Source organism: Chlorella variabilis, assembly GCF_000147415.1.
Source record: "Chlorella variabilis unplaced genomic scaffold CHLNCscaffold_14, whole genome shotgun sequence".
NCBI lineage: Eukaryota > Viridiplantae > Chlorophyta > Trebouxiophyceae > Chlorellales > Chlorellaceae > Chlorella > Chlorella variabilis.
Genome location: NW_005435074.1, coordinates 947,024 through 971,171, shown reverse-complemented (window position 1 = coordinate 971,171; position 24,148 = coordinate 947,024). Strand labels below are relative to the sequence as shown.

General features: G+C 67.3%; 8 protein-coding genes across 8 annotated transcripts in view; 4 read left to right on the top strand and 4 right to left on the bottom strand.

The window, feature by feature from the left end:
* Positions 1 to 4,478: 4,478 nt before the first annotated feature.
* CHLNCDRAFT_14744 (hypothetical protein) lies at positions 4,479 to 5,101 on the bottom strand (the record flags this gene model as incomplete). Its single annotated transcript, XM_005846280.1, has 3 exons — positions 4,479 to 4,534; positions 4,693 to 4,836; positions 5,008 to 5,101. Coding segments are annotated over 3 exons (294 nt in total), but the record flags the coding sequence as incomplete, so codon positions are not given.
* A 1,670-nt stretch (positions 5,102 to 6,771) lies between these two features.
* On the top strand, positions 6,772 to 10,184 carry CHLNCDRAFT_53248 (hypothetical protein; the record flags this gene model as incomplete). Its single annotated transcript, XM_005846455.1, has 5 exons — positions 6,772 to 8,145; positions 8,474 to 8,790; positions 8,913 to 8,977; positions 9,134 to 9,492; positions 9,636 to 10,184. 5 exons carry the CDS (start codon positions 6,772 to 6,774, stop codon positions 10,182 to 10,184), a joined length of 2,664 nt encoding a protein of 887 aa, XP_005846517.1.
* A 474-nt stretch (positions 10,185 to 10,658) lies between these two features.
* CHLNCDRAFT_58304 (expressed protein) lies at positions 10,659 to 11,709 on the top strand (the record flags this gene model as incomplete). Its single annotated transcript, XM_005846454.1, has 3 exons — positions 10,659 to 10,852; positions 10,964 to 11,177; positions 11,324 to 11,709. Coding segments are annotated over 3 exons (687 nt in total), but the record flags the coding sequence as incomplete, so codon positions are not given.
* A 173-nt stretch (positions 11,710 to 11,882) lies between these two features.
* On the bottom strand, positions 11,883 to 15,953 carry CHLNCDRAFT_135761 (hypothetical protein; the record flags this gene model as incomplete). Its single annotated transcript, XM_005846279.1, has 11 exons — positions 11,883 to 12,245; positions 12,363 to 12,434; positions 12,525 to 12,632; positions 12,785 to 12,891; positions 13,063 to 13,165; positions 13,344 to 13,510; positions 13,641 to 13,726; positions 13,923 to 14,459; positions 14,618 to 14,804; positions 14,952 to 15,576; positions 15,897 to 15,953. The coding sequence occupies 11 exons, from the start codon at positions 15,951 to 15,953 to the stop codon at positions 11,883 to 11,885; spliced, it is 2,412 nt and encodes an 803-aa protein (XP_005846341.1).
* Positions 15,954 to 16,092: 139 nt separating this feature from the next.
* Positions 16,093 to 17,487, top strand: CHLNCDRAFT_135760 (hypothetical protein; the record flags this gene model as incomplete). Its single annotated transcript, XM_005846453.1, has 4 exons — positions 16,093 to 16,167; positions 16,262 to 16,423; positions 16,548 to 17,070; positions 17,246 to 17,487. The coding sequence occupies 4 exons, from the start codon at positions 16,093 to 16,095 to the stop codon at positions 17,485 to 17,487; spliced, it is 1,002 nt and encodes a 333-aa protein (XP_005846515.1).
* Positions 17,488 to 17,730: 243 nt separating this feature from the next.
* On the bottom strand, positions 17,731 to 20,858 carry CHLNCDRAFT_135759 (hypothetical protein; the record flags this gene model as incomplete). Its single annotated transcript, XM_005846278.1, has 10 exons — positions 17,731 to 17,822; positions 18,001 to 18,130; positions 18,297 to 18,556; positions 18,734 to 18,830; positions 18,931 to 19,080; positions 19,232 to 19,474; positions 19,639 to 19,731; positions 19,920 to 20,021; positions 20,253 to 20,511; positions 20,749 to 20,858. 10 exons carry the CDS (start codon positions 20,856 to 20,858, stop codon positions 17,731 to 17,733), a joined length of 1,536 nt encoding a protein of 511 aa, XP_005846340.1.
* Positions 20,859 to 21,102: 244 nt separating this feature from the next.
* Positions 21,103 to 22,876, top strand: CHLNCDRAFT_58302 (hypothetical protein; the record flags this gene model as incomplete). The annotated part of the gene is made up of 7 exons (XM_005846452.1): positions 21,103 to 21,119; positions 21,309 to 21,390; positions 21,470 to 21,595; positions 21,780 to 21,878; positions 22,049 to 22,194; positions 22,315 to 22,426; positions 22,575 to 22,876. 7 exons carry the CDS (start codon positions 21,103 to 21,105, stop codon positions 22,755 to 22,757), a joined length of 765 nt encoding a protein of 254 aa, XP_005846514.1. The 3' UTR covers positions 22,758 to 22,876.
* Positions 22,877 to 23,000: 124 nt separating this feature from the next.
* CHLNCDRAFT_25065 (hypothetical protein) overlaps positions 23,001 to 24,148 on the bottom strand; it is a gene marked incomplete at both ends in the record, with an annotated part of 4,214 nt that continues 3,066 nt past the window's right edge. The window contains 4 exons of the mRNA XM_005846277.1: positions 23,001 to 23,062; positions 23,155 to 23,242; positions 23,327 to 23,491; positions 23,572 to 23,625. Of these exons, the coding sequence (XP_005846339.1) occupies positions 23,001 to 23,062; positions 23,155 to 23,242; positions 23,327 to 23,491; positions 23,572 to 23,625 (369 nt within the window). The remainder of the gene's footprint in view (positions 23,063 to 23,154; positions 23,243 to 23,326; positions 23,492 to 23,571; positions 23,626 to 24,148) is intronic.

Below are 24,148 nucleotides of genomic sequence, written 5' to 3'. Positions count from 1 at the left end.
CAGCGGAGAGGGGGGCGGGGGGGCAGGGGGCACCGCCGCTGCCTGCCTCGTCTCCTGCCTCGCCTGCTGCCGGGGCTGCAAATGCTGCAGCTGGGCTCAGGTAGGGGGCAGCGGCGGCGCCAAACTGCCTGGAGAAGGCCGCCATAGCTCGTTCCTGCTGCCGGGCCGCATCTGCATGGGAAGAGAGGCAGGCAGGTGTGGGGACCATGCACACAAGCAGGAGGCAAGCAGGCGTTGCCGGATGTGCTGGCGAGTGCCTTTTTCATCAAGTATCAACACCACCACCACCAGAGCAGCAGCAGCAGCAGCAGCAGCAGCAGCAGCAGCAGGCTTGCGGCCTGTCCTGCCTGTGGGCTTCAGCGAGGAGGGGTGCAGGGCGTGCACGAGGCGCACCCGCACGCCCTGCGCCCGCAGCACCGCCGCAAACAGCGCCACCAGCTGCTCCCCCGTGCACCGCCGCTGCGCCACCGCCTCCTGCAGAGCCTCCAGGACGGCGGGCAGCCCTCGGGCGCGCTGCGCCGCCGCCGCCACTGGGTCCTCCCCGCCCGCGCCACCCGCAGGCGGCAGCAGCCTGAAGGTCTTGCGCACCCAGGCCACCTGCTGGCACACGCCGCGCAGGCTGACGCTGCCGCCGCCGCCAAGGCCGCCCCACCCCTCGTGCAGCTTTGCCGCCGGCCCCGGCTCCACCAGCGACAGCAGCTGCGCCTGCAGCAGCTGGTCGCTGGCGGCGGCATCCAGCAGCAGGCCCCGCGCCAGCAGGCACAGCAGGTGGGCGCGGTGCACCAGCTGCGCGCGCATGCGCTCAACCTTGGTCACGCCGCGCCGCTGGGGCCCGCCGGCGCCGCCCTGCGACGGCTTGCGGGATGGCCTGACCGCCCCCTCCTCGCTGCCGTCTCGGTGCAGCGTGATGGTGAGGGCACCGCCCCCCTCGCCGCCCGCAGGCTCTGTGCTGGCGCGGCGGCCTGTTGCTGCCGCCGTCCCCTCTGAACCCTCCTCGCCCTCCTCCTCATCGGCCCATGCATCCTCCCACTCCTCCTCATCACTGGGCTGCCCCTGCTGCTCCGCCTCCTCCTGCTCCTGCCGCTGCTGCTGCTGCTGCTTCTGCTGGCCTCCCGGCTCGTCCTCCCACGGCTCGCTGCCTCTGCAAGCTGCTGGCGGCGAGCCATCCACCGCACGTGGTGCCGGGGCATCCAGCCCTTCCACTGCCGCGGCGCCACAGGCGCCTGGTGGCTGCGGCCGCCGCGCTCCCGGCAGGCCGGGCACCAGGCCGGCCGGCAGGAGCACGGCGGAAGGGACATCGTGGCTGCCTCGTGAGTACTTGTTGCGGCGTTTGGCGGCGCGGCTGAGGAAGTGCAGGATATTCTGGCCGCTGGCCAACGCCAGCGTCTCTGCGGTAGCAAGGACCAGTGATTGAGGGAGCGAGCCAGCACATTGAGGGGCGAGGCAACAAGCGAGGGCACTCACCAGCCTGCCCCTGGCCCTCCAACTCGGCCACCGCCCTGTCGGCCTCCGCCGCCGCCAGCCGCGCCCGTTTCGGCGCCATGGCGCATCCAACTGATCAGAGGAACCGCCACACACGGGGCGCCAGGGCGCTGGTCCCTAATCTGTATTCTGTCGCATGGAAGGAGCAGCAGCGCTCAGCTCGTGCACAAGGTTGGGCTGGCACCGCCAATGGCATGCCACCACAGATACGCACGGAGCGGTTGGAGCGAATGAGGGATGCAACGAGTTTAATGCAAGCGAGCTGGCCGGTGGAGAAAAAGCGGGACTCCGAGCTGGCAGAAATGTGCAGACGCGCCTCTTCCGCGTTGCTGTAGCCTAGCAGCAGTGCATCTCCGGCTTTGACCTGGCAAGTGCAACTAGTCGCCTGGCAAAACCCTCTCTTCCACCGATCGACCGACAGAAGAGAAGCGAGACATGGGGGCCTGCTGCGGCAAGCAGAGCACCGGGCCAGATGCACAAATATACTCCCAAGCCCAGCGCAGCAGGCTGCCTGACACCGAGGCGGACCGGGCGGCGCGGGCGCAAGCGGCGGCAGCGGTGCGCGTGCTTGCCCGCGCTAGACTGTTGCAGCATGCCCGAAGCATGGCCTCGCCGATCCCTGCATTCACTCCTTCCCCTGTGCAGGCTGAGGCACGGCAGCAGGCATGGGCGGGCACCGCAGCGGGTCGGGCGGCACTGAAGAGCGTGAAGCAGGTGCAGGAGGAGCGGGCGCAGGGGCGGGTAGTCAGCAACGACACCGCAAAGGACTGGCTGTCGTGAGCTGGCCGCCAACCTTCTGCGGCACAGCGACGACCCAGCCCCGACGCTTGCCTCCTCAGTTGCCTCCTGTGTAATGCCCTGTACTTGCATCCGCTTGGTTCATCACACCAACGCATGCCCCGTTGTTCCCTCCTCCTCCACCTTGTCCTCCCGTACGTTGCTGCCGGATTTGGTATGCCCCGCCATTGCTGCCGGCCTCCATGGGGTTGTGTAACAGGTTGGTTGCTGTGCGATAGGCAGGCAATCGATGGAGGAATGTGCAGGCAATAGCACATGACAAATTTGGCCGGCGCGAGTGGATTACAATGCTGTTGTGGTGCTGCTCCCACTGCCTCTTCTGCCCACACGGCTCCCTAGCTGCCGCTGCTGCCCAACCGGCTGTGCGAGCACAGATCTAGCGCTACGCCGCCCGCTGCCATCTGGCAATGCCAGCAGGCGCCGCTGTACCTCCTCCCCTTCAATTGGCAGGCACGGGCACAGCCGTGCAGTGGCGGCATGCTTGGCCACACATGTGGATGCCTTCTGCAGACCGAGGCAGGCGCAGCGCGTGAGTGGCGGGCTCAGAAGCCAGGGCTGCAGCGCAGGAAGGGCCAGATGCCGCCCTGCAGGGGCATGCGCGGGCGGCTTGCCAGGCGGGCGCCGCCAGGCGGGTGCCCCCAACCGGACCCCAGCCAGACGTGCCTGGGTGATGAGGCAGTACTTGTGTAGCGTCTGCCCGGCAGCCGCCACATAGGCGGGCACATCAGGCCCCAGCTCCACGGTGCACCCATGCTCGCAAGGGAAGTGCTTGCGCAGCACTGCAGGGGCAGGTGAGGGGCGGGTTGGGGCGGGGTGCGGCGATCCTGCTGCTCCCCGCTGACAGCCCATGGCATAACCGAGGGCGGCCGACGGCCCGCCCCAAAGCCCAGCCCAGCCCAGCCCAGCCCCAGCCCAGCCACCCACCTGAGCAGGAGTTGAGCCACCAGAAGTCGGTCCGGCTGCACAGCAGGCCCTGCTCGGCGCACGCGTCGGTGCAGCTCTGGTGCTGCTTGCCCGACACCACCAGCAACCCCGGGGTCGGGGTCAGCTGCTGCGCCTCGGGTATGAGCGGGCAGAAGCGGCGGTCGGCTAGCAGGAAGCTCGCACCCCTGCGACGCAGGGAGGGAGAGGGAAAGAGGAAGGCAGAAGCAGTGAGGGGCAGGCACGCAGGAGCAGGCACCCTGAGGTGCTCTCAGGAGGAGGAAGAGCAGCTTGCCAGCCAGCCGTTGCAATGCGGCAGCGGGGAGCGAGGGGCCAGCCGAGCAGCCTGCCCAGCGTTGTAGCATGGGCCAGGTCCAAGGTTGCCGCAGGCAGCTTGCCGGCACGCAGCGGCACCCTTCCCGCGGCTCGCTCACATCCAGGGTATGCTGGCGATGTGGCGGAAGTGGGCGCGCGGGTAGGGCCACAGCTTCATGCGCAGCGCCAGCCTGGTGTACTGCTCAATGGTGTAGTACACGTAGTAGGTGGCCCCCGCCTGCGGCTTGGTGCCCGCGCGGCGCCCCCCCAGCGCGTCCCAGGGCTGCGCCGTGGCCAGCGCGTGGCGCATGTCGGCGGCGTAGTTGCGGTGGGTGAGGCGGTCCAGGTCGCCCCAGTCGGTGACCTGGGGCGTGGAGGGGAGGGGAGGGGCAGGGGGCAGGGGGCGGATGCAGCTTGCGTGGCATGTCAAGGCGTGGGCATGTGCCGAATGTCGGCGCGACACATCAGCCGGTGGTGTGGGTGCATGGGCATGCACACGCCCGCCCTCACCGTCTGGTTTTCGTTCCAGCCCATGGTCTTGAGGTACCGCTTGAATGCCTGCTTGTTCATGTTGGCGCCCACCTGCGGCGCCGGGGAGGAGGGGAGCTGCTGGGGCCTGCCCCACCGCGCCAGGCCGGGGCCCGCACGGCGCGTTCTCTCTCTTGCTTCTGCGAATCCCCGCCTGGCCCCGCCTGACCAGCCCAGCCAAAGGCGTCGCACCTCCCCGATGTTTTTGTTGCGGTTGACCTCTGGGCAGATGCAGTCCCGGCCCCTGGCCACCTCGTCGTCCCGCATCCAGTGGTCCTGCAGTGTGTGGACGGGCGGTTGGGGTGCATGTGGTGTGTGCATGTGGTGTGCGGGTGTGGGTGCGGGTGGGTGGGTGGGGTGGTGCACCCGAGCCTGCAGGCCACGGCTCCTGCTGAGCCGCCCCCCGCCTGCCCGCTACTCACCCAGTGATCCAGCGGCCACTTGGGGCCCAGCTCCTCCCACAGCTCCCGCTTCATCATCCACCCCAGCCCTGCGCACACCGGGTGCACGCTCGGGCCGGGTGCACGGCGGCAGCGCAGCCCACACATGCACGCGGCAAGCCACACGCTGCCTGCTTCAGGAACCCGCACAGCGCCCTCGACGAGCGGTGGCCTGCCCCTGCCCGCCCACGCCCACACCTCCACCCACCAGGAAAGTAAGAGCTGCGGAAGAGGCGGCTGGCGTTCCAGGCGTGCCCCGTCACAAAGCCGTTGTCGTTCCAGGAGGAGACGCACCACAGCGTGGGGTCGGCATCCAGCAGCGGCGCGGTGGCCTCAAAGTACAGCAGGAAGTCTGCGGGGGGAGGGCGGGGGCGGTGTGGGGCAACGCGCATGCGCGCCGGCGGGCATGCGTTTGGAAGAGCAGGGCGCAGGAAGGGAGGGCGACGGGGGGCGACAGCAGCAGAGCAGGTTGTGGGTATGCAGGCCGCCCGCCGGCCGCTGCCACCTGATCGTGTCCGCCCACCTGGGCTGAACAGCATGTCGTCCTCCACAATCACCGCGTGGCTGTGCTTCTCCGCAAACAGCCGGTCCAGGCCCCACTTGTAATGCTGCGCCAGCCAGGCATGCCCCGGCTGGTTGGGCCCCAGCGCTGCCACCCGTGGCGTCTTCTGCCACAGCGCAAAGCCGCGGGCGCGGCGCAGGAAGTGCGGCGCCAGCGACGCAACCACATCTGCCACGCTCGTATCGTTGCCGTCCTGCAGCGCAGCGGCAATCACACTCCTTTGGCTGGGAGGCTGGCTGGGCGGAGAGCGCCCCAGCTGCCCAAGCAACTGCAGGCCAGCTGACGGGCCTGCCCGCCCGCCCGCCCTGCCCGCCCGCCCGCCCGTCGGCTTGCCCTGCCTGCGACACGTAGACCGAGTAGCGCTGCAGGCCACGCAGGCGCAGCAGGGAGCGCAGCGTCTGGTTGAGGTAGTGGGCTCGGTTGAAGGCAAAGACGATGAGGGCGGGGTTGGGCATGGACTGGCCGTCGCCGTACACAACCGCCTCGTCTGCCGCCCCGCTGGCGCCGCCGTCGTCGCCGGCCAGGCCCAGGCCGTCCAGCTCGGCGCCCATGGCGACTGTGTGCGCTGCCGCGTGCTGCTGCTGGGCGTGCCGCCGCAGGCCACGGCGGCCCAGGCTGCGCAGCCGCTCCAGCTGGCCGTGCGTCCACAGCAGCTGGAAGGTGAAGAGGCCGAGGAACAGCAGCAGCGTCAGGAACGCAGCCTTCTTGGGAGACATTGCCCGTGGAACCTCCTGCCACCACAATGTCTAGAGCTCTGGCCTGTCCCGAGAGATGAACATAGGTGCCAGGCGCCCTGCCCTCGGTCGCCGCTACAGGCGGTTGCACCCGCCGTCGCCGGGGTGGTAGCACAAGCGGGGCGCGTGCTGTGTGCTGGGGCCGGCACTGGGAGCGGTTGCCACAGGGTTGCAGCCCCGATTGCTGCTGCTGAGCACCAAAGGCTAGCCACCAAACGCGTCTACGGCGTGGGGGCCAGTGGCCTCGTGGATGCACTCAGGGAGGTTGACACAGATGCCTGGATGACGGCGATCGCAGCCAATTGATTGCTGCAGGGCAGCGACAACAAAGCGCAGCACGGGCAGCAGGTAGTCAATTGAACCGCAATTGAACAGCAGAAGCCCATCCGAACCCGCATTTCAGATCAGAGTGAGAAGATTCGTTGCTTGCAGCAATGGCAGGCAGTTTGACGCTCCAGGCCGCTCGTGAGTTGCAGTGGGGAGGAGCACAGGGAGCTGTCCTCCCCTTGCTCAGCATTGTGGCTGACGATGGGGAGCACGATGTGCAGCAGATCTGCAAGCCAGCCCACGCCGCCGCCGTTACTGGGCTGGCGCTCCCTAGCGGTTGCTGCCGCTGCCACGTCATCAGGTGAGCCCACCACCGTGAATGGTTGGTAGGACATGTGGCCACCCCTGCTTACTGAGCACCATTCTGTTGCTACCTGCAGCGCCGATGACGACGGCCGCGTGAAGCTGTGGGCGCTACGGTTGGTGCCACCGGCGGCGCTGCTACCGGCAAGTGGTGCCCTGCCGCCTCCGTGGATGCTTTGATGCAGCGCAGTGTTGCATGCAAGCGCCTGAGCTTGCGTGGAAAGCCTGCACACAAACGGAAGGCCAGCACACAAACGCCACCACCCCCTGCGGCCGCCTGCTCCGCTGCTGGGCGCAGGTGGGCAGCCACCGCCTGCACTCAGCTCCCATCACCACCCTAGTGCTGCATCCCACCAGCTGCATGCTGGCCACCGCGGATGCAGAGGGGTGCATCCGAGTCTGGGACATGCACGAGCTGCTGCACTGCACGGCGGGACACCACGCGGCAGCGCAGCGCGCCAGCTTCGCGCACAACCACAGCGTCGCCGCCTGCTGCTTCTCCAGTTGCGGCGGCTTCCTGGCCAGCTGCTCCGCTCAGGATGCCACCATCAGGCTGTGGAGCGTGGGCAGGGGTGAGGCGCTGGCGGTGCTGCGGCTCCGCGCCACCTGTGTGGCCTTCCAGCCGGGGGATGATGCGGCGCTGCTGGTGGCTGCCGACGACCCGGCCGGGCCGCTCCTCCTCGACCTGTGGGCAGTGCCAGCCTGCCGGCAGTTCTGTGAGGCAGTGGCGGCGGCCCAGGCGCCAGCACACCACGGCAGCAGCGATAGAAGGGGCGGCGGGCAGGAGCTGCAGGCGCCAGCAGCAGCACTGCACCCTGCAGCGGCTATGTGGCTGCCGCCGGCCAGCACAGCGCCGGTGGCGCCCAGCTCAGGCGCAGCCCTCCCAGCAGCCAGCACACCGGGCCCGCAAGAGCGCGGTCCTGTAGTGGCAGTCAGCCAGGCTACAGCCAGCCAGCTTGTAGGGCACGGCAGCGCCGCCTGCCGACGGCCGGGATCGATGCGCAGCTCTGGCAGGCGGCGGCGGCGGCGGCAGCTGGAGGCGGAGGAGGGCGAGACGGAAGTGTGGGCAGCAGCAGAAGCGGCAGCGGGAGGTGCGCCAGGCGCGTCAGCAGACGACAGCAGTGCCAATGTTGGGCGCGGAAGCGGCGGGCTACCTGGGGGCCACTCCCGGCTGGCCCTGCAACCGCCAGCACTTACATGGGCCAGCTGGGCTGGCTGGGGGGCGCCACAGTGCCCCCTGAGCCCTTCAGCTGCCCCACTTGAGGACGACTGTGTGCCTGCGGCGGCTGTGATGGTGCGCTACCGGCAGCCCAGCAGCAGTGGCGATGCCGAGTGGGATGCCAGCACTGGCAGCTTTGTGCACCGGCAGGGCGGGCACACCATGCCCCCTCACATGCTCCTCCCGCTGCCGACGGCGCTGCACGTGACGACTCTGGCTGCCGACGGCGAGGCCAAGCTGTGGCCATTGGCCAGCAGCAGCTGCAGCAGTAGCGGCAGCGCCGTGTGCTGCACCATGCTCCCCGCCGCCGGCGACTGCCGCAAGGGGCCGTGGCTGTTGTGCAGGCCTGCAGTGAGCTGCGACGGCCGCTTCATGCTGCACGGCTCGCCCAGTGGCACGCTGGCATGCTGGGATCTGCGGGAGCAGCAGCGCCAGGCACACCTGCCCCTCAACCGCAAGCTGGGCAACGCGGCAGCAGCCTCCCGCTGGTCGCACATGGCGGTTACCGCGGTGGCGGTGGGGCTGGGCGACACTTGCGTGGTTTGTGGGGATGCGGCCGGGCGCCTGCTTGTCAGGTGGCGGTGAACGCCAGGGCGCCGCAGCGGCCTCTCTCAGTCTGCCGATCTCACAAGACCAAGGGTTGTAACTGCACATGAACTGCCTCTCTGGAAGCGGGATTCCATCATCTGCCTTCTAGAGCGTGCTGCCGGGAGGTTGCCGGACACTTCTCGAAGGGGGGGGGCATGCCTGCATAAAAGCAGCTCCCATCTCTACTTTGCCCATTATCTCTCTCTCTCGGAGACCGATCTGTGCCGCATCCATGGCTGTGCTCCTCCCTCTGCAGCTGGACGTGCCCATGTGCCTGGGGGAATCGAACCCCGGAGCGGTCAGCCAGCTCGATTCTTTGCTGGACTCGCTCTTTGCCCACAGGGGGCCCACATGCCGCGGTATGGCCTGTGGGATGCCAGCCAGCGCGTCGCACTACGGCCTGGCGCACCGCTCGGCGGCCGCTGGGCCCTTCCGCCCGCCCGCCGGTGCCGGGTCCTTCCGGCAGCCCTCCTATGCGCCCCCGGCAGAGCCCGAGGTGTCCATCACTCGGTCTGATGAGGGCGTGCTGGTAACAACCCCGCTGGGATGCGCCTTCTCCCCGGCAGACATCAGGTGAGGCCATCCACCAGGTGGCGGCGGGTTCCGGGTCCCGCCCTTGCCTGCGATGCCTGCCTGGCACGCACCCTGCATGCCCGGGCTGCCTTCCCATGACGCCTGCCAAACCGATGCTGCAGGCTGCGACTGAACGGAAGCGAGTTCAACATCACCGCCTTCCAGCCCGGCACCGCCCACTGGCCTGGTAAGCGCCGTGCAGGTGCCAGGGTCGTGCTGCCAGCCTCTGGTGATCCTGCTCCACGCCAATCGCTTGGCATCCCACACTCCTCTCGCACCCAACCCTTGGCACCATGGCCCACGCTACCACCTACCTCCCGCCCTGCCCCACGCTGCCCTGCAGATGCCTACCGACCCGTGGCCTACCGCCGCGCTCTGGAGCTGGCCAGCCACCTGGAGGGGCAGCGCGCGAGGGCACGCCTGGAGGGAGGCATCCTCTCCCTCTTCTTCCCCTACCGCCAGCCGCCCCAGCGCCAGCCGCCGCCCCAGCGCCTGCGTGTGGTGCTGGTGGAGCCTGCCCCCGCCTACCACCGCCCCGAGCCTGTGGCAGTCGCCATCACCCGCCGTGTCCCTGCCTGCTGCCCAGTACCAGCGGCCGTCCCAGCTACCGGCCCAACCGCCGCCACCGCCGCCACCGCCGCCGACACGCCCCTGATGGCCCAGCGCAGCTGCCGCCCCAACCGCCCCTTCCACCCCCACCAGGTATGAGGGCCTCGTGTGTGGGGTTCCTGTCGTCCTCAGCCTGAATTGGCCAGAAGCATGTTTCCTCCAATGGCAGTGTGCACCTTGCCAAGTTGCCACTCACCTTGCAGCCTGCCTGCCCCCCCTCCTTCTGCCACCTGCAGGCTCCAACGGCGAACCACCAGTGCTCGGCCGGCGCAGCGCCTTCCATGCACGCCTGCCGCCGCCAGCAGGCCCGCCGCTGCGGCAGTGGCGCCGCTGCCGGGCGGCAGGAGGTGCGCACCGTGCCCGTTGAGGGGCCGGAGGAGCAGGCGCAGCAGCAGCCAGAGCAGCAGCTGCGCACTGTGCCTGTTGGCCATGCGCCGCGCCACGAGCAGGAGCAGCGGGCGCCGCACACCGTGCCCATCGAGGATGCGGCTGGGACGGACGCTCGCGAGGAGCAGCAGGTGGAGGAGCAGCGCGAGGAGGCGATGCCCGCCAGCCCCGCTTCTCCCACTGCCACTCCGTCTGAGCTGGCGGAGGCAGTGGTGGAGGCTGCCGCACCCGTGTCGACAGACAAGGGCAAGGCGCCCGCCAGCCCTGGGCAAGCGGCGGACCTGGAGAGGCAGGAGGCCGCCAGGCGCGCGGCGGAGCGCATCGCGGCGGGCCACGCCAGCGACTCTGATTGGGAGGAGGCGGATGGCAGCGTGGAGGACTGCCAGCTGGCTGAGTGAAGCCGGCAACCGACCGGAGCCGTACCATGCGTTCTGGGATTTCTGTACACCTTCCCGTTCACACTCTGACTTGTCATCATGTCACGATAACGACTCTTTGGCCTTGCTTCCATTGATAGGTTTAGGGGTTTCTGTGTAAATATTGACATCAAATGTTCTTTCAGGGTTTAGTAAGGGTGAGAAAGGACAAGGGGAAGGTCAGCCGAGCTGGCCTGATCAGTCGTGACAAGACAGTCGCGACGCATACTGCGCGACGTGCCCGCCGCCACTACTGCCGCCAGCCCGCCACTCCTTGGCGCGCCCTCATGGCAGGGCGCAAGGCCGCAACTGGCCGCCTGTCAAGCTCCTCTAGGCGCCTCCTGTGGCCGGCACCGTTCCCAGGGATCATCTGCAGTACTGGACGAAACGGGGGAAGGATGGGTGTCTCTTTGCTGGGCATTATTACTGCATGTGCAGACTCTGCACTTCCTCTGCCCTGCTTCCAGCGACCCACCTGCCTCTCTAGAGGGCCTGCCGTCTACTACAGCCTACTCGGGAGCTCGTGGCTTTGGGACTGAGCCTTCATCCGAGTTCGCCGACAGGGGAAAGGACACTCGGGAGCTCGTGGCTTTGGGACTGAGCCTTCATCCGAGTTCGCCGACAGGGGAAAGGACACACCGCCGCCACAGGTGGAGACGCAGCCATCCCCTCCTCGAGGGTGCTTGCAGCACAGCTGCCTCCCCTCCTCGCCACGCACACTGTGCGCCTCACCACACTGCCCTTGCTGCCGCCTTGTGCAGGCCTGGAGAAGATGTTGACAGGGCATCGCCAGAGCGCTGGCCGCCTGCTGCTGTTGGCGCTGGTGGTTGCCGCCGCCAGCGAGGTGCGCGGATACGGCGGGATGTTGCAGACCATGCTGGTTTCAAACCAGGAGGAAGGAGTTGTGACGACGAAGGCAGAGTATGGCGACATGGAGGAGGCAGACGCCAGCGGGATGGAGGAGACGGAGGACAGGTGACTCGCCTGTTCGGAGCTGGCGGGCGGGCTTGCAGACATTTGGTTGCGGCCAGATACTGGCTGCGGCCACCAGCTCCATGCGCTGCCACGGTTCCATGCCTATTTGCTCTCACCCCTCCTTTCAACCGGCCCTTCGCCTGCAGCATGGAAGGGCTGGAAGGCTTGGATTCTGCAGCATCGCTTGTTGCCGAAAGCAGCTCAGACGAAGCCTCAGCCGGGGAGCAGGAGCTGCAGGCATTGGAGCAGATGGGGGGGCACACGCAGGCGGGTTCCCAGCATTTCCCGCTGAGCTGGAACATTCGCCGCGCGTTGAGAAGTCGGCGCCGTTGAGGGCAGCGCGGACAGCTGATGGTGACGCCTCTGCTTCCTCCTCGTTGTTGTTTTCCACTCGCCCCTTTCCTGCCCTCTGCTTTGCTGGGTGAAGATACCCCATCTCCTGCTCCTTTGGCTCTGTGCCGCCAACACGAATGCCCATCAACGCTGATTACGCACCGGCTTGCCTCCTCCTCTCACAATCCAACGCTACTCCAATGAAATGAACGAAAGTTGAGGCCTTACATTTTTGCACTCCCCTAGGTTTACGAGGGGCTTTTGTAAAAATAGCAACAAAACTGTATGCTGTAAGATGTAAGGCCAGAATGTAGTGCAGTGCTGATTGGACAAAATTGGCTGTGAACCAAAAGTTGTGTCGATTTGTTTGGGTCACAGCTCCTCCCGTTCCTCGGGCTCTGGTGCCTCATCTGCATCAGCTCCAGCGGCTGTCGCTGCCTCGCCGTCTTCTGCTTTCACTACCTCAGTCTCCGCCTCAGCCACCGCTGTGGCAGTACTATCCTGCTCTTCTTGCACCGATGACTGCTCCTTAATGCCACCATCCGTTACTTGCTGCTGCTCCCCCTTGCTCCCTGGCTGGTGCAGCCGCTGCTGGATGGCCGTCGCTGCCGTCTCTTCCTCCTGCTCTTTCTGCTGCTGCTGCAGCGCTGTCAGCTGCGTCTGCACCTCATCAAGCAGGTCCTGGGAGGAGGGTAGCCCCACTATCTGCTCGTAAGTGAGGATGGTGTCCCGCAGCTGCAGCAGGGAGATGCAAGGGCGGCAGGAGTCGGTGAGTGGCGCGCTGGCGGGCGGGCGATGGAGCCCTGGGAATCAGCACATTCCAATGGCCAGCCGTAAGCAACGTGCCTCTACCAGCAGTGGGGCCAGCCCCTCCTTGTAGGCCGGCCACTTGTTCAGCGAGCTGCTGTAGATTGGCTTCTTGACCTACACCAGCAGCGACCGACACACATGTTAGTTGGCTGCTGTGCACAGCGCATACGCAGGGGCAGGGGCATGAGAGGGCGCAGGGAGCACCTGCAGCTGGCTGGCGGTCTGCACGGAGCGCTCGGTCTCGTAGAAGCGCAGGAAGGCGGGGTCCCAGGGCAGCCCGCAGTGCTCCACCAACCGCCGCGTGGTGCCCTCCTGCATGCGGCGGCATGGTGTGGTGCAACGAAGCGGTCGCGCCTCCTCTTGAACACTTACGGCAGCTCTCGCTAGGCCAGCTGCAATCCGGGTGCTCCCTCCCACCACAAACCACCACCACCACCACCCCCACCATGCAGCCACCCACCCACCTGATCCCGAACCATGTCAGCATAGTGGAGGTGCAGCACCCTGCCCGGCAGCACTCGGTCCCAGTGCGCCATCAGCCGGTGGTGCGCCTTGACGTGCGCCGCAATGTCTGCGGGCATTGGCAGCCCGCAAGGGAGCCAGGCATCAGCACTTGGGATGGGAGGCGGGTGGGCAGTCCAGGCCAGCAGTGTTGCAGGAGCAGACACCAGCAAATTGACCGCTGCCAATCTACCGCTCTCCACCTGGGCCCTCGGCCCCAGCCCAGCTGCGCACGCCTCACTTGTAAGGTTGAAGGACCAGGACACCTTCTCGGGGAAGAAGCTCTGCTGGAAGGCGGACAGGGAGGCATCGGCGGGGTGCCGCACCGCATGCACCAGGCAGGCCTGCACCACAGCCGGCACGGGGCCCGCACATGCTTGGCAAACGCAATGCAAATGATGCGGCAGCCGGCGAGGTCAGCCTAGCCAGCGCTGTGTATTGCAGGCTCCTGGATGAGTGGCCTGCATGCCCCAGCCTGCATCCCCGAACCATCGCCGCCCTGCCCTGCTGCCTGCCGCCCACCTGCGGCATCATCAGAGCGATGTGTCCCACCAGCCAGGCGTTGCTCAGCGCCTTGTCCACCAGCCACTTGGCGCCACGGTGCTCCACAGGTATCTTGAAGCGCATGGCGGCAAGGTAGCGGCGGCGCATCTGGGTCAGCTGGGTGGGGGTCACGGTGCCGTTGCCGGCTGCGGCACGGAGAAAGAGAAGGAGAAACATGTGGGTGGAAGGGAGCGCAGGAGCGCGCGGTTGGGCCGCAGGCAGAGCTCCTGTCGGCTGCACTGGATCCCTTTGGCTGTTGCCAGACTCGGTGCTGACCCCCTGACTCGCCTATCAGCTCCTGCAGCGTGCCCGTCACCGTGCGCAGGCTGCTGTGCTCCCCAGCACCATAGACATCAGGATGGCTGCACAGCGTAGGCGGAAGATGAGGCAAGGTGAAGAGCCGCGGTCGGCACGCGCGGTGGAACAACGCAGTGCCCCATAGCTCGGGCTACTCGCTGCAGGCTGATGCGGCCATAGCTAGCGTGTGCGGTCCCCAGAGATGGCACCCCAAACACACGTTCACAAACCTCTGCTCCCTCTCCTCCCCACGACACGCACCTGGCCAGGATTTGCTCTGCCAGGGTGCTGCCGCTGCGCGGCATGCCCATCACAAAGATGGGAATCATCTCGCCGCTCCCGCTGGCCCCAGCACTGCTGGTCGCAAGCCCGGTGCTGCTGCTGCCGCTGCCACTTGTGCTGCTGCTGCCGTCGCCAGTACCCGGAACGGCACTGGAGCCTCCGCCATCCTCAGCCGGCGCCTCATCCTCAGCCGCCGCCTCTGGCTGGGCTTGCTGGCTGCCGCCGCTGGGCGCCGCTGCGTCTGGGTGCCGCCGCCACCGCGACAGGCGGGCCACCAGGCGCTGCAGCCGCGCGCTGCTGCTGGCAATCAGGCTCTGCACATGCATCGCGCTGCGCGGGGCAGGGGGTGGGCTGGCCGCCGCCTCCTCCGCTACCGCCGTCACAAACTTGTGTGGCGAGGGGAACAGCTGCACCATATCGTCCACCATCTGCTCAAAGTCGCGGTGCACATAGGTGTGCTTGGAATAGTGCAGCTCCTTAGCCCGTGCCAGCGCCCGCCACGACTCGGCATACCGCCTGCGGGGGCAGCAGGGGCCGGCCGCCCTCCGCGTCAGCAGCCAGACGGGAGCACACACACCCAACGCAGCGCAGCGGTGCATGTGCTCCGAGCCATGCTGCCTGCCTGCTCAAGTGGCTGGCTGCTGACTGCCTTGTCGCCCCCCACCAAGCCTCACTTGCGGCTGTGAAGGCCCCTGTGTGCTGCATAATAGAGGCGATGCAGGTCGGCCACCATCTCGTTGCCCGCCGCCGTCTCGTTGTCCGCAGCTTCCTTCAGCTTCATCCAGGAGCAGCCCGCCGCTGCTGGCCCTGTCTGCCGCTCCACAGCCGCCATGCAGCTCAGCGCGCTTTCCAGCTGCTCATCTGCGGGTCGGGAGGTTGAGGGGCCAGGCGGGTGCGCAGGAGCTGGGCGAGGGCAGCGCCCACAGTGCCTCTCAACCTCCGCAACACACACACACACACGAAAATACACACACGCCATCGGCCACCACCACCAGCTGCCCCTCCCACCTGTGAGCTGCGACAGCTGTGCCATGGCGCGCAGGTAGTTGGGCGTGGAGGGGATGAGCGGCGCCACGCGCGCCGCCTCTGCCAGCACGCCATTGGCGCGCTCCTCGCGCCCCAGCTGGCGCCACAGCGCCGCCACGTCCAGCAGGCTGCCCAGCGCGGCAGCGGCCTGGTGGCGCGCCTCGCTGCCGGTCCCATTGACGGGCGTGCCGGCCTCGGGGCCAGCCGCCCACGCTGCCAGCTCAGCGCCGAACACCTCCACCGCTTCCTCGGTGGCTGCCAGCGCCGCCTCTGTACGCCCCATGGCGTTGAGAAGCTTGGAGCGCTCCACCAGCAGCTGGCCGCGGGGCACGCGGAGGGGCGCCGCCGCCGCCGCCGCGCGGCCCAGCGACTCGAGCATGTTGGCGGCCACGCCGGGCGCCGGCTGCTTGTTCCGCGCGTGGTTCACCACGCCCTTGACCACCTCCTTCGCCAGTCGCACCATCGAGGCCGTCATGTTGCTGTCCACGGCGCCATGCCGCGCCTGCTGCACCAGGCGCTGCAGGCGCTGCAGGGGGGCCGCGGCGCGTAGGCCCGCGGCGGCGCCCCGGGCCCTGCCGCCGCCGCCGCCATCCACATCTGCCACCGCCTGCACACGCGGGAAAGGTGTGCACCATCGCACATCAGGCTGCCTCCTCGAAACCTCTGCAGCACGCTAGCGGGCACCAGATTCCCTGGCCACCGCAGATTACCTGGCCACCGCCGAAAGCGAGCAGGGCAAGCACCAACAATGGTAGCCGCATTACAGGAAACAGAGGAGACGAGGGCAGGGCAGGATTCAGGCTCCTCCAGCTGCGGTACGAGTTGGCCTAAGAAGCGCTTCTTGCCTTCCCGCCAATCACGCTGCCTGTGCATCGAGTGGAGAGCTAGCAGACAGGCAAGTGGGCACCAAACCAATGGCCGGCCCACGCGCCTCTGCCTCTTGGGCTCCTGGGACTGCTGTGCTGCTGCGTGATGGCCAGACATGTCATGCAATCAAAATAAATAATGCCAGGGGCGCGCTGGCCGGGCTGCCGGGCCACCGGCAGTGAACGGCGGCGGCACCCACGCTCCCGCCCTCCCCGCAGGACTTGCTCCTCTCTCTGTGCATCAAGCGAGGATCGGCATGGCTCTATTTGACGTGCCTGGCACTGACGAGTACGAGGTGGAGGATGAAGTGGGTCACGGCACCTTTTCAGAGGTGGGCACGGCGTATGTTTAGGCCGTGCCGTGCCAGGCCCAGCCTTGCCACGCTTGCCACCGTGCGCACCTCACGGCCCCTGCTGCCGGTGCAGGTGCACCGTGCCAGGCACCGTGCCACAGGCGGGCTGGTGGCCCTCAAGCACATGTTCCTGCAGGAGGAGGGGGTGCTGCCGACGCATGTGCGTCGAGAGCTGCGCCTGCTGCGCGCGGTGCAGCACCCCTCGGTGGTGTCGCTGCTGGGGGTGAAGCAGCAGGTGGGCAGGGCCTGCACTTGGTGGGGTGCATCCAGTGGGAACTGTGCCACCGCACCGGCCTCCTGCTCCTATCCCTCCCGCCAGCACCACCCCGCGCCTGCCCCCCCCCCCCCCTCACCTGCAGGGCTTCTCTGTGGCGCTGGTGCTGGAGCACTGCCTGACCGACCTGCGGGTGCTGCTGGCGCGGCTGCGGGGCACGGCGCTGGACGCGGCGGTGGCCAAGGCGGTGGCGCAGCAGCTGCTGCAGGCGCTGGCGGCCTGCCACGCCGCCGGCTTTCTGCACCGCGACGTCGCCCCCTCCAACATCCTCGTCGCGTCCTCAGGCGCCGTCAAGCTGGCAGACTTTGGGCAGGCGAGGCACCTGCCGGGCGCGTCCTCCAACGGGGTCGCCGGCGAGCCTGCGTCGGATGAGGAGGAGGTGGCGGGCGGCCTGACTCCTGGCGCCGCGCTGTGCACTCGCTGGTACAAGGCGCCGGAGCTGCTGTTCAACTCGCGGAGCTACGGGCCTGGGGTGGACCTGTGGGGCGCGGGCTGCATCCTGGCAGAGCTGCTGGCGGGGCGCCCGCTGTTCCCGGGCAGCAGCGACATTGCGCAGCTGGCGCTGATGAGCGACCAGCTGGGCAGCATCAGCGAGGAGCGGTGGCCAGGTGGGCAGGGTGGGTGGGTGGGCAGTTGAGAAGGGAGATCAGTGGGCAAGGGTGGGGTGAAGGACACAAGCCCAGGCCAGGCGGGGAAGCTGCTTGCTGTGGTTGCCCCGATCTAGGCAATGCTGCCCGAACCGTCCCCACCCACCCCCACCCACCACACGCAACCCCATTGTAGGCGTGCGGGAACTGCCCGACTGGGGCAAGCTGATCTTCCAAGAGCAGGCGGCTCGGGACCTGGGCGCGGCGCTGCCTGGGGCGCCCCCCGACGCGGTGCAGCTGGTGGCGGGGCTGCTGCAGTACAACCCAGACCACCGGCTGAGCGCGGAGCAGGCGCTGCAGAGCCCCTACTTCCGGCAGGAGCCGCTGCCCGCGGCGCCCGACGTGCTGCTGGGCGTTGTGCTGCACGCGCTGGCGTGAGCGCAGTATGGGGGGCACCCTTGCTCCGTGAGCTGGACTGAACGCTCAGTTGACAGCTGTTGACAGTCGGTCAGGCATGCAAACGCCAGCGTGAGGGGGAATCGCGCAACAAGCAGGCAGAAACAGAGTGAAGGAGCGGGATGGGAAGGGGGGGGCGGTTACTTGCCAAGAAGAGAAAGAAAAGCTGCTGGTCTGGATTGATGCAACAAAAAAATAAAACAGATCAGGAGAGGGCGGTGGGGGCTAGATGTTAGCATGCTCCTCAAAGGCCGCCGCCAGCTCGTTGATGCTGGGCCGTGCCAGCCTGTCTCGCTGCTCCTTGACCCGCTGCTTTGCTGCAATCAAAGGAACCGAGGAGCAACACGCAGGCAGGGCGGTGGGACCCCCCGCAGCGCAGCCAGCACGCATCCATGCCGCACCGCACGGCTAGGCACCCAACCCTCCCACCCAGCCTGGCTCCACTGCCCCACCCACTCCCTACCCTACCGGCCCCCTCCCTCCGAGTGCACCCACCCTGCGCGCTGTGCACCACGTCCCAGTTCTTGTAGGTGTACCCGATGAAGTTGGGGTCGGCGATGGGGCGGGAGCGGGAGCCGCCGGGGGTCAGGCCCGAGCCGCCCTCGTCCTCGTACTGCTCGAAGTTCTGATGACGGGAGGAAAGGCGGGGCAGGCAAGACCAAGCCGGGAGGGCGGGCGGCGCGGCACGGCAACAGGTGTGTGGGGGGCGCAAGACAACAGATCCTCCTGCACCACCACAACCACCACCATGCACCCTCAGCTTACACACAGCTGCCACCCCACCCACCCACCTGAGTGTCCAGCTCGTGCTCCACGGCAGGGCGGTAGGGCGGCTTAACCTCGTACAGGCGCTGCCAGTCGATGCCCGCAAAGAAGGGGTGCGCGCGTATCTCCGCCGCGCCGCCGTGGCTGCCCAGCCGCTCCTCCACGTCGCACAGCAGGCGGGAGATGAGGTCGCGGGCGGCGGGGGTCAGCGCCGCCTCGGCCTCGGGAGGGAAGCGCAGGTAGGTGCGCCAGTTGACAATCTTGCGGCACGTGGTCATGGGGTCGTCTGCAGGGGAGGCGGGAGGCGGGAGGGCGCGGGCGGCAGGGGATGGGCGGCTGCCACAACACATCAGCCAGCGATGCCAGCTGGGACTGCGTTACTTTGAGCTATGTGCCCGGCACCCGGCCACAGGCCTGCCGCACATCGGTCCCGCCGCCACACCCCCCGTCCCCGGCCACCCACCCGAGTAGAAGGGCGGGAAGCCGACCATCATTTCGTAGGCAATGGCGCCCACGCTCCACCAGTCGCACTCCATGCCGTACCCCTTCTTCATCAGAACCTGCGGCGAAAGCGAGGAAGGCGGCGTGCGGTGGGTTGAGGTGGGGTGAGGGTGGGCAAGTGAGGCGGCGACGCGTGACTTAGGGCATGCACATGGCCACCAGCCGGGACGACAGCGCCCACAGGCAGTCCTGGCGAGCATGGCTGGGGCCAGCTGGCGCCAGCTGGCAGCAGCCGAGCTGACCACTCGCCTCTGGTGCGATGTAGTCGGGCGTGCCCACTGTGGAGAACGCCAGCTTGCGCCGATTCTCCTGCACGGCAGTTGGGGGCGTAGAGGAGGCCAGGGCAGCGCGGTGGGGGCTGCTGGCAGGTGAGAGCAGCGTGGTGGAGGCAGTGGCGGCCAGCGGGCCGGTACCCAGTCGTTGCAGCATGGCAGACGGGAGGCCAGCCTAGCCCGCGCACCTGCCAGTGCCGCAGCTGCTCGCCCTGCGACCGCGGGCTGGGGGAGGGCGGCAGCCCCGCCGCGGCGCCCGCCGCCGCGCTGACTGCGGCGGCAAAGGCGGGCAGGGTGGACACATCCACGGGCTTGCACAGCCCAAAGTCCGACAGCTTCATGTGGCCCCCCACATCCAGCAGCAGGTTGTCTGGCTTGATGTCGCGGTGGATGTAGCCGCCCGCGTGGATCGCCTCCAGCGCAATCACGGTCTGCGGGCGAGGAGGTGGGAAGGGAGGAGGGGGGGAGAGCAGGATGGTGCTTGGCAGACTCCAGCACAGCGTGTGCCGTCCGCAAGCCTGCAACCGCTTCATCCTGCTGCCGAGGTGCAGCTGCCGCCCAGCCCCCATGCAGCTGCGCCTGCGTGACGCCGCACCTGCGCCAGGTAGAAGCGTGCCCAGTGCTCCGGAAGGATCTCCTTGCGTATGAGCAGCGTCATCATGTCGCCGCCAGGTAGGTACTCCATCACCTGGCACCCAGGGCACGGCAGGTTGCAAGTGTGTGTGGTGGTGATCGAGCAGGTGCTGCACAGCGCTGTGCCTGCCCCTACTCATGTGCGTTGCATGCTGCAATGCCGCAAGGCCCTGCCACCCCTGGACCGCAGGGCATCGCACCAACCTGCCACCACCGCCGCCAAATGCCGCCCACCCGCCTCACCAGGTACAGGAACTCCTCGTCCTGGAACGAGTAGTAGAGCTTGACGATGGAGTGGTGCTGCACCTCGGCCAGCACGTTGCGCTCTGCACGCACGTGGTCCACCTGCGGGGCAGGCAGCGCGAGGGAGGGGCCGTGGTGCGGTCAAGGACACTGCACCAAGCCGTGGTGCACTGCACAGTGGCAGCACTGGAAGCAAATGAAGAACACAGATGCGAGGGCAGAGAGCATCAACAGAAGCAGAACAAGGGTGCCTGCCAGCTGGCAGCCGCGGCGTCCGCCTGGGGTGTGTCTGTGCCCCCCTGCCTGCCACCCCTGCCCGCCTGCCATGCTCACCTGCCCGCGCCGCACCATCTCCGCCTTCTTCAGCTTCTTCACCGCCACCAGCTTGCCCGTGGAGCGGTCTCGGCAGATGCGCACCTCCCCAAACGCGCCCTTGCCGATCAGCCGCAGCGGCTCAAAGTCGTCCATGCACAGCCGCTGCCGCTGCAGCCGGCTGTACTCGCGCTCCCGCTTCTCGTGCTCCGCCAGCGCCGCCGCACGCTGCTCCTCGCTCAGCGAGTACGACTGCAGCTCCTGCTCCAGCTTGGCGCGCCTGCAGGGGAGGTTGGCGGGGAGCTTGTGTGCGGCACGGTCGGGAACAACCGCATATAGGCGGCGGGAGCCATAGGTTGGTGCAGCAGCGGCGCGATTAGGGCACCAAAGCACCCTTCTGCTGCTGTAGACCGGCCAGTGGCGATTGCACAGACTGCATGTGTACTAGGCAGGCGGTGTGGTGGTTGGCGGCAACCGAAGGCGCCGCTGGGGGCGGCACGGGGGCGCAGCGGCTCACCTGTCTTGCCGCTCCCTGACATTCTGGCGCTGCACCTTGTAAAGGTGCTCTATGTAGATCTTCGCGGTGCGTGCCTTGGCCAGAGTCTCCTCGCTAAACTCTTCGCTCATCCTGCGGCAGCTGGCGATCGAGGGCTCCCAGCCCGTCCAAGCCTACCTCAGCGATAACCACCCGCGTCCAGGGCATCGGTGGCTTCCGGGTCCCGCCTGCAGGTCCTGCTGCCTGCTGCGCGCCCCGCTGTCTCATGAGCGAGATCACGAAACCGTGCGCAGAACCCAGATCACGGGCCTTCTGAGCTGTGTGTCTCATTTAGGGAGTATCAAACGCAACAGGTTGTGTGTGAGGCGCGGCGGCATGTCGGGCAAGTGCAGGTGGGCAAGGGAAGCCAGCAGAGGGTGCTGGGCAACCCTTGCTGGTGTGCAGGTCGCGGATGGTGCGCCGCCAGCAAGACCAGGGTGCGGCAGCATCCCTCGCGCACGTCCCGCCACCCGCTGCTACCCACCCACCTCCCACAATGACCAGGCTTCATGCTGGTGCCCTGCCTGCCTATGCGCGTGCAGGAGGCTGGAGGGCAAGGTGGCCGTCGTTACCGCCTCCACAGCGGGCATCGGGCTGGGCATCGTGCGGCGCCTGGCATCTGAGGTGCGCAGGCAGCAGGTCGCCGCGCTGGCCCCATGAGCCGGCTGCCACGTTCCCACCATGCTCTGTCCCATGGCTGCAGGGAGCCCGGGTGGTGGTGTCGTCACGCAAGCAGCAGAATGTGGAGGAGACGGTGCAGCAGCTGAGGGCTGAGGGTCTGGAGGTGGCGGGCACAGCATGCCACGTGGGCGACAAGGCACAGCTGCAGGTGCGGTGGCCCATGGGATCGAAGGTTGGCCCACAGCAGGCGTCACCTGCCATGAGCAAAGAATGCAGAGGGAATGACTGGGGCAGGCAGGCACCAGGCAGCCTCGCTCCTGGCCCGCTGTTGGCCTGTTGGCACCTCTTGCAACACCCAGACATGGCTCGCATGCCCACCATTCCTGCCGCAGAAGCTGGTCCAGTTTGCCCTCGACGCATACGGCAGGCTGGATATCCTGGTGTCCAATGCCGCAGTCAACCCCGCCGCAGGTCCCATCCTCACCATGGAGGTGGGCTGCGCTGCAGGCTGCACTGCCCTCCTCTCCACCTGCATGCCTGTGCCTGCCAGTTCGGGCCACCATGCAGTGCAGCACCGGCAAACACCTCCCGCAGGGGCTGCTGGCTTGGAGTGCCCCCTTGCCTAACTGCAGGCGTGCTGCTGACATGCCTTCCACCGCAGGACTCGGCCATAGAAAAGATTCTGGACATCAACGTGAAGAGCGCAGTGCTGCTGGCCAAGGCTGCGGTGCCGCACATGCCGCGCGGCGGCGCCATCGTCTTTGTCAGCAGCTACACGGCGTTCAGCCCGGCGCCCCCCATCGCCATGTGAGCTGATCATCCACCGGGCTGGTTGCATGCTGACTGGCGGCGTGCCATGTGCGTGGTGTCGATGGGCCTGGTAGGAGCCATGCATGCCTACCCTGTGCCGCCCTGGTGCGTGTGCAGGTATGCTGTGTCCAAGACGGCCCTGCTGGGGCTCACCAAGGCGCTGGCTGAGGAGCTGGGCCCCGATGGAATACGGGTCAACTGCCTGGCGCCTGGCATCGTGCCCACCAAGGCAAGCAAGGGAATGCCTCCAGCGAATCACGCTGGGCCAGCCAGCCACCTGGGAGCCCAGCAGCCACAAGCGGCCCATCGCTGACACCGCAAACAGCCACCCATGCCGCTGACTCCTCCACTTTTCTTTTGCCGCTCTCCTGATGCAGTTTGCCTCGGCGCTGGTGGCCAACCCAGAGATGGAGGAGCTAAACAAGAGCCGCACGCTGCTGGGGCGCCTGGGCGCGCCGCAGGATATGGCGGCGGCGGTGGCGTTTTTGGCGTCAGATGATAGTTCCTACATCACCGGCGAGACACTAGTGGTGGCCGGCGGCATGCAAAGCAGGCTGTGACATCATGGCTGTGATCTCTGGGCGTGCTCACTTTGACGCAATTTTGGCAGCGCCTTGCTGGTCCTGCTGTGCTCCCTGCTCAGTGTACATTCTATCAACATTTTTACAGCCCACTACGCACAAGTCGAGCAGCCACACGCATGCTGCTTCGAGTTGACATTAACTGAAGTTATGCAGCATGGCGCAATGTCAGCAGCGGTGACACACCAGCATGCAGCATGCCTGCGCACGCATCACACCCCATCACACCCCGCCCTGCGCCAGCACCACCTCGGCCACTTTGGTGAAGGCGGCGATGTTGGCACCTGCAGCATGGGGAGCCATCGAAGGCAGCATGCTGTGTCGTTCATGGCTGGCAGGCTGCAGGTGGGCCAGGTGGCAGCTCCGGCATGCCGACCTGCGGCCAGCGTGGTGCCATACTCCTCTGCCGCGCCCTTGATGGTGGTGTAGATCTTGGTCATGATCTCCTTCAACTTCTCACACACCTGAACGCACACACAGTGAGCCGGCTTGTCGAGCGGCGCTGCGCTGCATGATGCAGCAGAGGCAGCCATGCATGCATGGCGCACCTCCTCCCGCGTCCACTGCAGCCCGACCCTGTTCTGCACCATCTCCAGCCCTGACACTGCCACGCCTCCTGCATTGGCGGCCTTGGCTGGGCCAAAGACGACCCCGTGCTGCTCAAAGTGGGACACGGCAGCAGCGGTGGTGGGCATGTTGGCACCTGCAGCGGGCTAGTAGTTCTCGGTTATAGCCAGCTGCCAAAGAGTTGGCGGGCTGGCACAAATAACGCATGGAACTTGCCTTCAACGACGTACTTGCAGCCTCTGTCCGTTAGCTGCCGTGCGTCATCCAGGGTGATCTCGTTCTGGGGCAAGGAACGTCGGGGGACAAGAGGGAGGTGAGCGGGCACGCTGCCAGTGTGTGTGGCAGTGACGCGCTGAGCATCAGTAGCACCTCATCTCCGCCTTGACCATGATCTTAGGAAGGCGTAGTACGCATCCATTCATTCATTCAGCACACAGACCGGCCGCCTCTTGCTCGAGGGCGGCCCACTTTGGCCTGGGCAGCCCGGGCCGCCCTCCCCCCCGGGCGCATGTTCGGTGTTGGAGGGGTGTGCCCAGCGATAGGGGGCCCCTGAAGGCATGCGCCGAGGCCGGGAAGCGTGGTTCGGCGCTGCTGCACGCTTGGCGATTTGAACAGAACCACGTGCCGCCGAGCTGCGGCCGCAGTTTCCGGCCCACGGTCTACGGTCGCAGCCACGGGACTCGGCGGCACGGCGTTTGGGCCCAAGCTTGCTGCCGCCGCCGCCGTGCCCGGGGGGCAGCGCGGCGGCGGCGGGGGCACGCTGCGACGCCCCCGTGCTGCCGAGTTGCGGCCGTAGTTTCCTG